The sequence below is a fragment of the Electrona antarctica genome, assembly GCF_951216825.1.
Source record: "Electrona antarctica genome assembly, chromosome: 24".
Classification (NCBI taxonomy): Eukaryota; Metazoa; Chordata; class Actinopteri; order Myctophiformes; family Myctophidae; genus Electrona; species Electrona antarctica.
The window spans coordinates 18,209,839-18,223,192 of NC_136803.1; the positions used below are offsets into that span (position 1 = coordinate 18,209,839).

Here is a 13,354-nt window from a genome sequence, read left to right on the forward strand (position 1 = left end):
TGTGGTTTTTAACATTGTATTTCAGACTTTTATAATTTATACATGAATGTTGAGTACTGGTGTTGTTGTTTTGTCCTGTAGCTGTTCTGTAATTGTTGTCATGTAATTGTTTGTCCTGTCTCATGTGCAAACTTCAAATAAAAATACTTGAATATTAATAATAAAAAGAAAGGGAATATTTACTTGAGTCGTGACCCATAAAAAAAATTGGTCTGTAGCCCAAACTTGGGTCCCGACTCCGAGCCACTGAAACAGTGCTCTAAAAATGGATAATACAGTGGTGAGAGGGAGGGGGGGGGGGTGCGGGCGAGAGAAAAAACAGGTAATAAAAGGAGTGATGCGACACATGTCCTTGGTTATAGGACGTGGCCGGGACATGATCCCCAGGATGTCATGACCATAAATACAGTATATGAACAACACGTGTACATTGAACCACACAGGATGTCCTGACTCTACACACACAGCGGGGCCCAACCCCCATGAAGGCCTTCATTGGCTAAGAGACGAGAACAGCACTGCACTATTTTTATCTACAAAGCCTTACTTAAAAAAAACTACCTTATAGAAGTCCCCATTTTGACTTCCGAATTCGGTAAAAAAGCCTTTCATTACTATGTACCTCACATGTGGAACTGTCTACAATCAATCTTAAAACTGAACAACTTGATTTCACTTGAACGTTTTAAAAGACTTTTGAGATCATTTGAGATCTAGCTGTACTTGTTCACTCTGAATTGTTTCTCATCCTGTAATGTATCTGTGTTATGTGTACTGTAATCAGGATGTGTAAAAGAGCGCTTGCTCTCAACTGACTTCCCTGAATAAAGAAAGAAAGAAAGAAAGGCAGTGGGAGGCAAAACCTTTGATCAAAGACTCCCATCTCCAGAGATTTTAATCATTTTATACAACACATGCACCACGTCTCTGTATGTGTATACGTACAGTACGTACAGTGTGTACGTCTGTAATCCATGTTAACTCGAGAACCGTTCGCCCCACCGGCTTCAAATTTGACACGCGCATTCCGCACCACCACGGGGAGTGCAGTGCCCAGTGACAAAAAAGGCTCTGGACAGGGCCCAAATTAGCCAATAAGGGCCTTTCTCGGCCCCACCTCTCTCCCTGTGTTTTAGGATCCAAGATGGCCGCAGCACCAGGAGGGGGTGGCCTTACTGGGCTGCGTTCACAAATTCAAGACACCCCATATGGTTTTACCAAACATTTTGTTTGTTGGGGGGAGGGGGGCAGAACACATCCATCAAAGCTGTGTTCAGACACAAGTCAGGTGTCAGACACAAGGCAAGTGTCTTGAATGCAGCCCAGTAAGGTCATATGTCGACCCCGCCCGCTCACCTCTTCCCCACCCCCACCTGGTGCTGCAGCCATCTTGGATCCTAAAACACAAGGAAAGAGGTGGGGCCCAGAAAGGCCCTTATTGATCGCACCTGTCCAATAATGAGGTCAGTGTGATGAAGTCACAGTGGCTATGGCCGCTTTTTAGCCCAAGGAATTGCGTGCAAAACTAATGCTTGGAATGTATTCAGCATCATGAAAACCCCCTAGTTTGACATGTCACATGCTACTTAAAGCATGATGACATTTTGAATGTTTTGCCTTATATAGATATATAGAGGTTAATGGTATGCCAATTATGAAAATTGCTCAACATATGCAAGTTAACATCCGGCAGTTTCTAAATGCTGGGGACCCATTTCTAACATAAAACCGGGGTTCACATGTTGGCAAGTGGACTATGTTTGGGAACCATTGCAGTAGAGGACTATGTGCACATTTCCAAAGTGTCAAATCAATGACCTTTTTAATACCAAATTGGTCAAATTGTCAAATATTACTTAAAAAGAGGCAAACATTGTGAGAATCTTCACGATATCTGTGGAACAGAGTCAAACAAAATGAAATGCCTACAATTCCAAGGGCGTCCAAATATAAATGGCAAATGGTGCATTCATATAGCAAAAGGCGCTTTACAAAGAAACGGCTGCTTTTACTCTGAACTCAGGTTCAGGTATCAGTCAAAAGGGAGACATCGAAGAGGAAGGACGGGTTGGGAAGGATCAACAGATGGAATGTCAGAATGCAGGTCAGCTCCATATATGGAAATCTAAGGGTTTGAGGTCAGATGTAGAGTTGCTGGTGGCGTGACAGACGGACGGGACGGACTGACTGGTTTTCATAGTAATCTGCAACCTATGATCGCAATGATTATTTGGGTGTCAGGGTGGCCTGAAAACTTTGCGCACCCTTGCCTTACTCTCTTATCACCATAAAAAGCATATTGAAACACTGAAAGTCTTAACATATTGTGTGACAGAGGAGGACACGTTCAGCACTCACTGGTCCACCCACTAGGAATATCAGAGTGACATTTTGTTACACACAAAGAGAATTAAAAATGTCTTTAAAAGAAGAAAAATCTCTCCCCCCCTCAATCTGCCCCGTCATTATCAGCAAGGACACATTTGACTGAGGAGGAAATTTCTTCACTTCCGAGCTGCAACACAAACACCCACCCATATGCATACAAATTGTGCATTCCACTGTACTGTATGCACACACACACACACTGTAAACACGCCCACAGTGCTGCAAAGTAACTAAGTACATTTACTCAAGTATTTGTACTTTACTTACCAATTTCCAATACTTCCAAAACTTTAGTTACTTTGTAGACTTTTAATATTATAAAACATGCGTTATACCAACTTCAGCCCTATGTATGTAGATTTCGTCCATTTGAAAATAGCCGGTCGAGCTATTTTACATCTGCCATACACTGACACCACGCTAGACAGGAACGCTCAAAAACGTCACATCCGGGGTAAGAATTTACCCCGGAATTTTCTATGGCTGCCAATGCAACTTGGTCCAATCCTTAATCACATACGGACAAACATCTATGCCGATGCTATCTAACTTGCGGAGGTAGCGTGCCTTGTCCACGGGCAACAGATCTTTCAACGTATGGCATTGCAAATACGTTTGATAATCGCTACTCTGCTCAATATTGTTTTGAAAATGCCGCAAATTGCATTGCAGTGAACGAGCGAAAATCACAATTTCCCCCGTTTGTGGGCGGAGTCACAGTTTGAGGCGCTGTTTACGTGCCGTGGTGTCAGTGTATTTTCAAAACGTTTGTATACATTTGAAAAACTTGTGAACTGGGACGTTCTGCACAATGAGTCGAGTGCTTTCTACTTTGAGTACATTTTTATAACAATACTTTTGTACTTCTATTAAAGTAGAGCCTACATTTTGAAATCCAGACTTTTGCATGTCATTTTGCATTGATACTTTTACTTAAGTAAAACAATTTCCACCACTATGCGCACACACACAAGTCACACACAGACACACCACACACACTGTGACAGTTCATCTCATTCTCCCTCTCTCCCTCTCTCTCTCTCTCTCTCACACACACACACACACACTCAGCTCACGCAAGCCGATACGGACAGCCGTCTTCATGGCCAGACGTATGGCAGCCATTAGCCAGATGAGTGTGTCAGCGTCAGTCGGCCCCGAGAGTTATATCTGGGTGATTTATGGCCTCCGAGAGAGAGAGAGAGAGAGAGAGAGAGAGAGATACTGTAGCATGATGTGACAGAAAGGTACTGAGGGAAAACAATGAGCCAATGACAGTAATATTGTCACACTGAATCGATGCGGCCCTGTCAAGCACGATCAGGACCTGGACGAATTAGTGAATTAGTGACATCTTTATCTACAAGCTCACAACGTGTCGCAGCGCGATGCGTTTGAGCTTGTAGATCTGCTATTTTCAGCATGCGTAAAATCAGCCATTACGACGGCATCAAGGCCCGCCAAAATACATTTACTTTTACAAATCTACAGTTGATTTAGTCGACTAAAATCTTATGATATTCAGTCGAGTAAAACTAGACTGACACTAAGACATTCCAGGTGACTAAAATGTGACTAAAACTAAATGAAAAATGGTCAAGAGACGATGACTAAAACAAAGAATTTGCTGTCAGAATCAACACTGATGGGGCCAGATCAAGTCAAACCAAGACTAGTCAGATCTGGCCCAGAATACCACCTGATTTCAACCACCATAAATGGTGACGGACGTCCGTGGATGAATCAGAGAGAGTCCGATCGAGGCCAGATCAAGTCAAAATCATAACTTGTCAGATCTGGCCCAGAATAAGCTATATTATTCCAACTGGTGAATGTCCCAAACTGTGACTTTGCAGGATTCAAATAAGAAAAACCAGCAGCAGATGATGATCTATACAAGCTCAAAACGTGCCGCTTCGGATCTGCTACTTGTGGTGTTTCTGTGTGACGCTGTGGTGTGACCAAGTAGGGCGTCAATTAACGAAAACTCCAATGTGGGGCTATAGAAGGTGTCTGCCCGACCGCAATACTCCATTGACCATTGAGTCCCCCCAACACACAGGGTATGTATACTCCATTGACCAGGGTCCCCCCAACACACAGGGTCTGTATACTCCATTGACCAGAGTCCCCCCAACACACAGGGTCTGTATACTCCATTGACCAGAGTCCCCCCAACACACGGGGTCTGTATACTCCATTGACCAGGGTCCCCCCAACACACAGGGTCTGTATACTCCATTGACCAGGGTCCCCCCAACACACAGGGTCTGTATACTACATTGACCAGGGTCCCCCCAACACACAGGGTCTGTATACTCCATTGACCAGAGTCCCCCCAACACACAGGGTCTGTATACTCCATTGACCAGAGTCCCCCCAACACACAGGGTCTGTATACTCCATTGACCAGAGTCCCCCCAACACACAGGGTCTGTATACTCCATTGACCAGGGTCCCCCCAACACACAGGGTCTGTATACTCCATTGACCAGGGTCCCCCCAACACACAGGGTCTGTATACTCCATTGACCAGGGTCCCCCCAACACACAGGGTCTGTATACTACATTGACCAGGGTCCCCCCAACACACAGGGTCCACACGGGGTCTGTATACTCCATTGACCAGGGTTCCCCCAACACACGGGGTCTGTATACTCCATTGACCAGGGTCCCCCCAACACACAGGGTCTGTATACTCCATTGACCAGGGTCCCCCCAACACACAGGGTCTGTATACTACATTGACCAGGGTCCCCCCAACACACAGGGTCCACACGGGGTCTGTATACTCCATTGACCAGGGTCCCCCCAACACACAGGGTCTGTATACTCCATTGACCAAGGTGCCCCCCAACACACGGGGTCTGTATACTCCATTGACCAGGGTCCCCCCAACACACAGGGTCTGTATACTCCATTGACCAGCGTGCCCCCCAACACACAGGGTCTGTATACTCCATTGACCAGGGTCCCCCCCCAACACACGGGTCGGGCAGGCACGTGCACACAGACCTCAAAGGGGGCCTGAGCACCTGCACCTGCCCTTTTACCCGTCTGTAAAACACAAGTGCCCTTTCCAGACCACGGATGCAGCATTTACTATGGTGAAAGAAATACAAATGCCACTGCTTTCCATGCCATTCCGGAAGGCAGCATTCAGAATAATTGCTTTTTCCCCCCGAAGACTCCTGAACTTGAACGCAGCATTTTGCGTTTAACCAATTTGTTTTGAAATCTACGTCGTTACACCGCATCTCCAGTAGATAAAGAGTGCTGGGTAATGCGCCTCGAAAATGGCTGATCTACAAGCTCTCAACGTGTCACAGTGCGACGCATTGTGAGCTTGTACATCTGCTATTTTTGTCCAAACGGGATTTCAGCCCCTGCCTCTCTAACTCTCTGCACGTCCCTGCACACGGGGTCTGTACTTCGACAACTCCTCATTTCCGTATCTATACGCACTGAGGTGGGGGGAGAGGTTGGGGGTCCCGGGGGTGGTGGAGGATGGTTCAATGTCAAGGTCAACTTGAATGTCCACAAGGGAAATTTGGCTTGGGCTTTCACCCCGCTGCAGCCAGTAGGTCTAAGATGGCAGAGTTTTATGATTTATTTATTCGTGTTACCACTTACCACAGGGGCGCTAATATATTAAAGTCTAACTGCTGCTATGATTAGGTGATTAGGTGCAAATAAACGGTGTTAAAACAAACATTAAATTTGCTTTATTGTTAATGGCATTTAATGTTTGTGTTAGGGACAAGATGACGTAAATGTTCCCTTCATTGTCAATGGCTTTTTAAAACAAACATTGAACTAAAAACTAGCGCCCCTCAAAGAAAAGGACAGGTGAGCTAACGCAGCCTTGAGGTGCTCCAGTACTCCAGGTTCTGGGCTCTGACATAGTACCATTCACAATGGTGAGGGGGGGGGGGGGGGGGGGAGGGGTTTGCTGTCCAAAGTGCCTTATGCGACAGTGAGTGCACACTCGAGACAGCCCCGCTGGGATGCAGTTCCGGAGGCTTCTTTATTTGCGAGAGAGAGAGAGAGAGAGAGAGAGAGAGAGAGAGAGAGAGAGAGATATATTCAGGGCCTGGGGAGGTGGGGGTTGTTTGTGAGGTCTTGTAGAGAGAAGAATACACCCTGCAACATTCCAGAGCGTAGGTTTAACCGAGTGTGACTGTGAAAATGTACACTTGCGGGTTCCGGGCTGTGTGTATGCCAGGCTAATCCGTTGGTGTAGTTATTGTTTTGGATTGGAAATAAATCAACCTGTCCTGAACACATAGCCACATGCCAGAAGGAGATAGTCTTTTGTAGGCATAATAACAATACTGTATCTTAAATCGATTAAAATCGTTCCAATCTGGTGACAATTTCAACAATTTAAATCAAGATTAAAATCACAATTGAATGAAATGTGATGCATACAGAGGGCGCGTAAAGAAAAGAGAATACAGGATGTTAGTAAGATAATTGATAGAAAATGTGTTTTCTCCACTCGATGAGGGCTTAATTCGGTCTCCTTATTTGACCACGTCACATGATAACGGGACATCTTTGCACTGCGTAAAATGAATATCCCTTCTCCGTCTCCAACTGTGTTTAGCTCCTTATCCGCCACATGATAGTTTGCTTCATTTCCTTTATTTGCTACGGATTGCATTCCCACCTGCACCGGATCGAATTCAAGTGCGATTGGAAACGAAGCGAAACCCCCGTTTTTGGGCGGAGTAGAATGCGGTTCTTTGCTGCGCATTAGGATTCGAATGAGCCTTCACACCTGCCAAACGAAGCGAACTTTCGGACAATGCGCAGCAGGATTCGTTTTAATCGCAGTAAAGCTTTCTGGTGTGAATGTCACCTAAGAGGGGCTAGCTCCCCTCAAAAACGTATTCAGTATTCATAACTTAGCCTCGGTCAGAAGCTTAAGGAAGATGCTTCTGAACATCTATTCTATTGCTAGTTTGACCACTTCAAATACCATTTAATCTTAAAAAAACTAATGACAGAAAATAGCCGATCTACAAGCTCACAACACGTGAGCGTGTGGTTTTTTTGTGTGACGTGGAAAAAAATGCCTTCTAGTAGACTTTTCCCAAAATGTATTATATATAGTATAAACTTTGGGAAAATGTCATACCTCAATTTCTATTCCAATTTCTATACGTATATATATATATGTGTGTATAAATAAAATAAATGTACTATACCAAATACAGTACATAGCTATGGATTCACATTTGTTATTTGTATATATATATATATATATATATATATATATATATATATATATATGTTTACAGCCACCCAGGAGGTCGAGAGGATCAGAAAGGATTTAGAGCTGAGTAATTGGTGAAAATCCTTCTTCAAATATCAAAATGCTGGTGTGGTAATATTTAATCTTAAGAGACGATGATGGGTTGGGACGTTTGGCACACATCAGCGGGAATGGGTGTGTGTGTGTGTGTGTGTGTGTGTGTGTGTGCTACATGACTGCTAGAGCCGGACAAATGGGGGCCCGCAGTAGCCTGGCTATAAATAAGCCAGACTCAAATCACACTGTCAATTTTTTTTTTGCCAACGGCTGATTCGGTCTGGCTTATTAGCCAGGCTAGGCCCGCAGGTCCTTGACATGAAAAGGCATGGGAACCACTAAGGAAATAAGGCCTGTTATAATAAGGTGTTCAAAATGTTACTTGAGTAAAGTACAAAAAGATATGTTGGAAAATACGTGATCTACAAGCTCACAATGCGACGCATTGTGAGCTTGTTGATCAGCTACTTTCAATGTATAAAAATATATAGGGCTAAAGTGGCTGATATGTTTTTTTGCGACCAAAGGTCGAATTTACTATGAAACCCTGCAAAACCCGTCAGTTTGTCACGCCTCCATATGTGGCAATCCAAGTCCAAGTTCTTTATTTAATGTCCCCGGGGGGGCATTAATAACATGAAGGAGACCCTTAGATCTCCATATATGGATCTGACCTTGTGACATCACGTGATGTCACAGAGACCCTTAGATCTCCATGGTTGTCAGTCCATCACGCCTCATGAAACGCTCCATATGTCAATCTGACATCATCAAACCCTCTAGATTCCAGACACGCGATATGTGGCCATGAACCCTGGCCATATATAGCATTGTTTCAGGCCTGAAAGAGTAAATTAAAAAGTTGAAAAAAGGTCCATATATGGGCGTTCCCAGACGATGGCCATATTGTGAGTCTCATGATAACCAGTGTAGTTGCTGCGACGGAAGTCACACTTGCAAATGAACCAAGTTGGTACAACACATGGATCACGATCACGACACTCATCAAACCCTGGATACAGTGGATAGCCATACATGGTTTGACATACTAGATCTCCATATGGAGCCAGCCTGCAACTCATCTGACCTCACCGACACCAGATTAATAGTTTAACTCCTGCTTCTCAACTGTACCGTATTAGGAATCTCTGTTGTTTCAGCGCCCTGCTCAGGGCGTCTTACTGGGAATAGAAAAACTTATATCTGCAAAGTAACTATAGTAACTAAACGCCTGTACATTGGAACACTGAGGAGGAAACACAGCACTCTACAGGGGCAGTTTTACAAAGTTTTACAAAACTCAGCACGTCGCAGCCAGCCTGCAACTCATCTGACCTCACCGACACCAGATTAATATTTTAACTCCTGCTTCTCAATGTCAGCGCCCTGCTCAGGGCGTCTTACTGGGAATAGAACAACTTATATCTGCAAAGTAACTATAGTAACTAAACGCCTGTACATTGGAACACTGAGGAGGAAACGCAGCACTCTACAGGGGCAGTTTTACAAAGTTTTACAAAACTCAGCACGGCGCAGACAGTGCAACCGAGTATAAATCAAGCATTTCAGACTATAGAGGCAGACTGTCTGGGCGACATCATTAAGACTCCCTCCTCAACGGGTCTTTGGCCAATATGGAGACACGCGCGTCACTCACTGGTGCAAGATAAAAGACAGGAGAGAGAGAGATGATAGGCCTGGCGTGGCATTGCCCCTGCAGGCGTTGCGAGCACACTGAGTAAGCGAGGAAAAGGACGGAAGTGGGAAATGGATGGACGGTGACAGTAGAAGATCAGAGACTGGAGGCCTGAGAGGTGCCACTGATTGAGAGCACGTCTGTGCTGCTTTCCTCTTGCAGCTAATTACATAACGAGAGAGAGAGAGATAGAGAGGACAGACAGACAGACAGACAAGAGTGTGTATGTGAGAGAGACTGACAGAGAGAGAGAGAGATTTACTCTGGACTTCTACCCCGTTGATGTGAATTCAATTAAAGAGTCTGACATATTTACTGCAGCTCTGTGACAGCCTAATTAAACTACAGCACCGAGCTGTAGATATAAATAAAGGATGTCAGAAGCATCATTGTCACATCACATACTATACTGTATGTATGTATGTATGTATGTATGTATGTATGTATGTATGTATGTATGTATGTCACACACACACTATAAGCTACATATACTTCTCTCTAAATATGTGTGGTAGAAAATATATATGTAAAGGAAGGAGAGAGTGAAGTAGAGTAGACATCTAGAAAGAGACAGACAGACAGACAGACATGGAAAAGACACAGAGAAAAGAGTCTCTTTCGGGGAGAGAAACGTTTGAGAACCACTGCACACCAAATGGAACAGCTGAGCCTTAATTATAATCATCGGTAACACCTGTGAAGGAAGTATAGGGAAGCAGTCGAGAGTGTTCTGCCTGAAAGTGTTGGGCTGGTGTTTTAAGCATTATGTTATACTTTAGCTATTTTTTGAAAAATAATGAAAATGTGGCACAAATCTTTGAAATTGAATATAATATTCTTTCAGAGTGAACGTTTTTAACTCAGATCTTTGCTTCCGGGGGGTCCCTGGAACAACATATTTTCAGATGGGGGTCCGCATGCAGCCAAATACAGATAATTCTGGGGGTCCTTGGAAGTAAGTTAGGCCAGGGCTCCACTACACTGCGTTGCGAAGCAATTGGACGGCGTCACATTAATGAACCGGGGCGAATGGGTCCAAACCCCACCGTGGGTAGTGGAGCACCCTTCATTGGTAAAAAAGGGAACATTCCCACGTTGGCGATGACGCGACGCTGACAGATGCCCGATGGCTGCAGAGGAGCTTCAGCGTTATTCTGTGTGTATATATTTATAGCCCTTCGGGGGCAGCAGAATAATAATGCATTCTAGTCTAGACACACAAACACACAGAGCCACACGTTGGAGCGGTGCGAGCGTGGAATGGCCTTCGGGTTTGAGTAAATGGTCCCGCCCACGCTCCTACTAGTAGTAGGGGATAAAGTACCGTTTTAGACCAGGACAGAAGGGTGCCGTCTGAAGGGAACTTACTTGAGCCACGAGAGACACCACTGAGTGCATTAAAGCGCGTGAGTTCCCATGTCGCACGTTGCAAACGTTGTGATGTATATAGAATAGTAAATCATGTTCTGGTGAGAGCGTTTGCCCCGACCAGAGCCATCGAGTAAGACAGAGTTACGACAACTCCGTTCACTTCATGGGGCCAGTCCAATGGCGGCTCTGATACATAAGACTTCTATTGGCGAATAGTGACAAAGGCCTGCAGTTTACGGAATGCATTGGAGTCTATAGGCTTTACCGAGGGAAACGAGATATGAACCACGTGACCTGCCCCCTCAATGTCATAACTGTCTTACTCTATGGCTCTGGCCCTCGACTGCCACTCAAAAGTGGTTATAATTGGCCAATCATAGCGGTGTCCTTACTCAAACGTGAAGAGGATTCCATGCTCGCTGGAGCGCTTAGCAGCACCGCTCAAAAAGTTTGACAAGCGGAACGAGAAGATAAACAAACAGAAGACTCACTGGCCGTGGCGGTCAGGGGTCCTTGGCAGCAGCAGGACACCAGGGCCAGCAGGAGAGCAAGGTGGAGGACCGCTCCCATGACCTCCTCTGCTCCCATCTAGGCCGGCGGCTACCGTCTCCTCTGACAGCTGTCAGCAGCACTGGCGTTGTCTTTTCTTTGTTTCCTTTTGGGGGTGGTGGTGGGTTGGGGGGTGTCTGTCGTTTCCAATTCTCTATCCGGGAAATGTCATTATTTTACTCAAAGTTTAGGCCTAGGTCAAAAAATAAAATAACATAAAATATGAAAAAACACAATATTTTGAATCGAGCTGTCTGCTGGTCTCCATTCAGTCAGTCAGTCATAATGTGGTTTGTCTGCATGTTCACCATTTCCTCGCCTCCGGATATTATACTCTTATCTTAATTGTCTCGATATCTTGACAGTTAGTGGTCATTTCTTCCAATTACAGCGGTACAGTACATTACAGCGGAGACAAATATGTATAGCCTATAGGCCTACAAATTAAATACAAATAACGAAATAATATAGGCTATATAGCCAGCAACTGCTCCAATACTATATCTTCCACGAGAGAGAAAGGAAACAACATAACAGGAGTTCTGTAGTAGCCTATACTGTAGAATAGATCTCAGGCCCAGGTGCTCAATTCATCATCAGGGTCGCAGGTAAACACCTCAAGGAGATTGAAGACAAACAAGAAAGCCACAGCAGCGGGTGGTTTTCTTCTCATTTACTCCCAGTCCAGACAGATGCACGTTGTCCGTCGGGTAGATTTCCTATATGTATTCACCACCAGCCAAGGTCTGTCTGGGAGGGTATATATATTATATATGATATCCTAAATCCACCGCTCAGCGCAGTCAGCATGCAGCTCCATAAGGTTCCCTAGGAGCAAACAGGTAGTTCCACAGTCAAACACAGACCCACCCACTGTCCTCCGTGTCGATCTCATTCAATATTCGACTGTTTTATAGTCCAGCGTTGTCCGTTAAAGCGTCGCCGGCCGTCGTTTGACACCAACATCCATTCATTTCATACCTTTTTTTAACGTGAAGGTCGCTGGAGTTTCGTTGTTTCAGCCCCGCGGCGGACAAACACAGTCACACAGCACTGGACTGGCAATCAAAGCAGCCGCGGCTCATAACATACGACACTAACGACAGCCCCTCTTCGAGAAAGCTGAGGGGAAACACCGCTATTAAAAAACAAAACAAAAAAACGTCATGTGAAGCGAACGAAGGCTTCCCTCCTCCTCCACGCTGCTTTGTTTGTTGTGTGTGTTGGTGTGCGTGCTTGCAAGACATCATCCACCACCACCCGATCCGACAGACAGCGAGCCCAACGGGGGACTGCGGGAGAGGAGCGGTGCGTGCGTGGGAAGGAGAGCCGTGCGTCCTCCCAAGGCATGCAGCGCGCTGTGTGATTGACAGACTTGGATTTATGGCAACGAACGAACGGCCGCCGGTCGCCGGATCAAGAGGCGGAACCGCCTCTGAGACTGCAGGCGTACAAAAAAACGTATTTCGTACAAATAGCAGTGTCTATTTGTACGTCTCTAAATGTTTTTGATGAATTGAACATGGTGGACCCTATTGGAAACAAGTGTGATGCTTAATTGGGTCGTCCACTCACAGTTAACAGCCTTTGTATTGAGCTTGTGCTTGCTTGAAATGTACTGTAATTCTGCAAACTGTTAATAAATATTGCAAACTGTTAATAAATATTTCAATCAATCAATCAAAAAAAGGTAGCCTCCTCCTCCTCAGAGAGAGAGAGAGAGAGAGAGAGAGAGAGAGACACCTCACTGGGGTGACCCTGATTCGATTGGAAAATCACACCCGTGTGAAGTGAGGGGCGCTAATATATTACAGACAGTCTAACTCATCTCATGTTGATATGGTGATGTAATGGTGATGTAAAACAAACGGTGCAAACACAAACATTAAATTATCTTTATTGTTAAGGCATTTAATGTTTGTGTTGGGGACAAGATGACGTCCATTTTCCCTTCATTGTCAATGGCGTTTTTAAAACAAACATTGCACTAAAAACAAACATTAAACCTGTATATAGGAGGGGCTAGCACCCCT

General features: G+C 45.0%; 1 protein-coding gene across 13 annotated transcripts in view; it reads right to left on the reverse strand.

Moving 5' to 3' along the window:
• The window catches only part of LOC306917352 (fibronectin type III domain-containing protein 4-like), a 145,208-nt gene that overhangs the window by 44,864 nt on the left and 86,990 nt on the right, over positions 1–13,354 (reverse strand). For 3 of the 13 annotated variants that reach the window (XM_079495547.1, XM_079495545.1, XM_079495548.1), the window contains one exon: positions 11,264–11,475. The exons of 5 other annotated variants lie outside the window; for them this stretch is intronic. In XM_079495547.1, the coding sequence (XP_079351673.1) occupies positions 11,264–11,360 (97 nt within the window). In that variant the 5' untranslated portion in view covers positions 11,361–11,475. Of the gene's footprint in view, positions 1–11,263; positions 11,515–11,555; positions 12,150–12,302; positions 12,460–13,354 lie in introns of all 13 variants that reach the window. 5 more of the 13 variants (XM_079495551.1, XM_079495540.1, XM_079495550.1 and 2 more) reach the window with 4 other exon arrangements.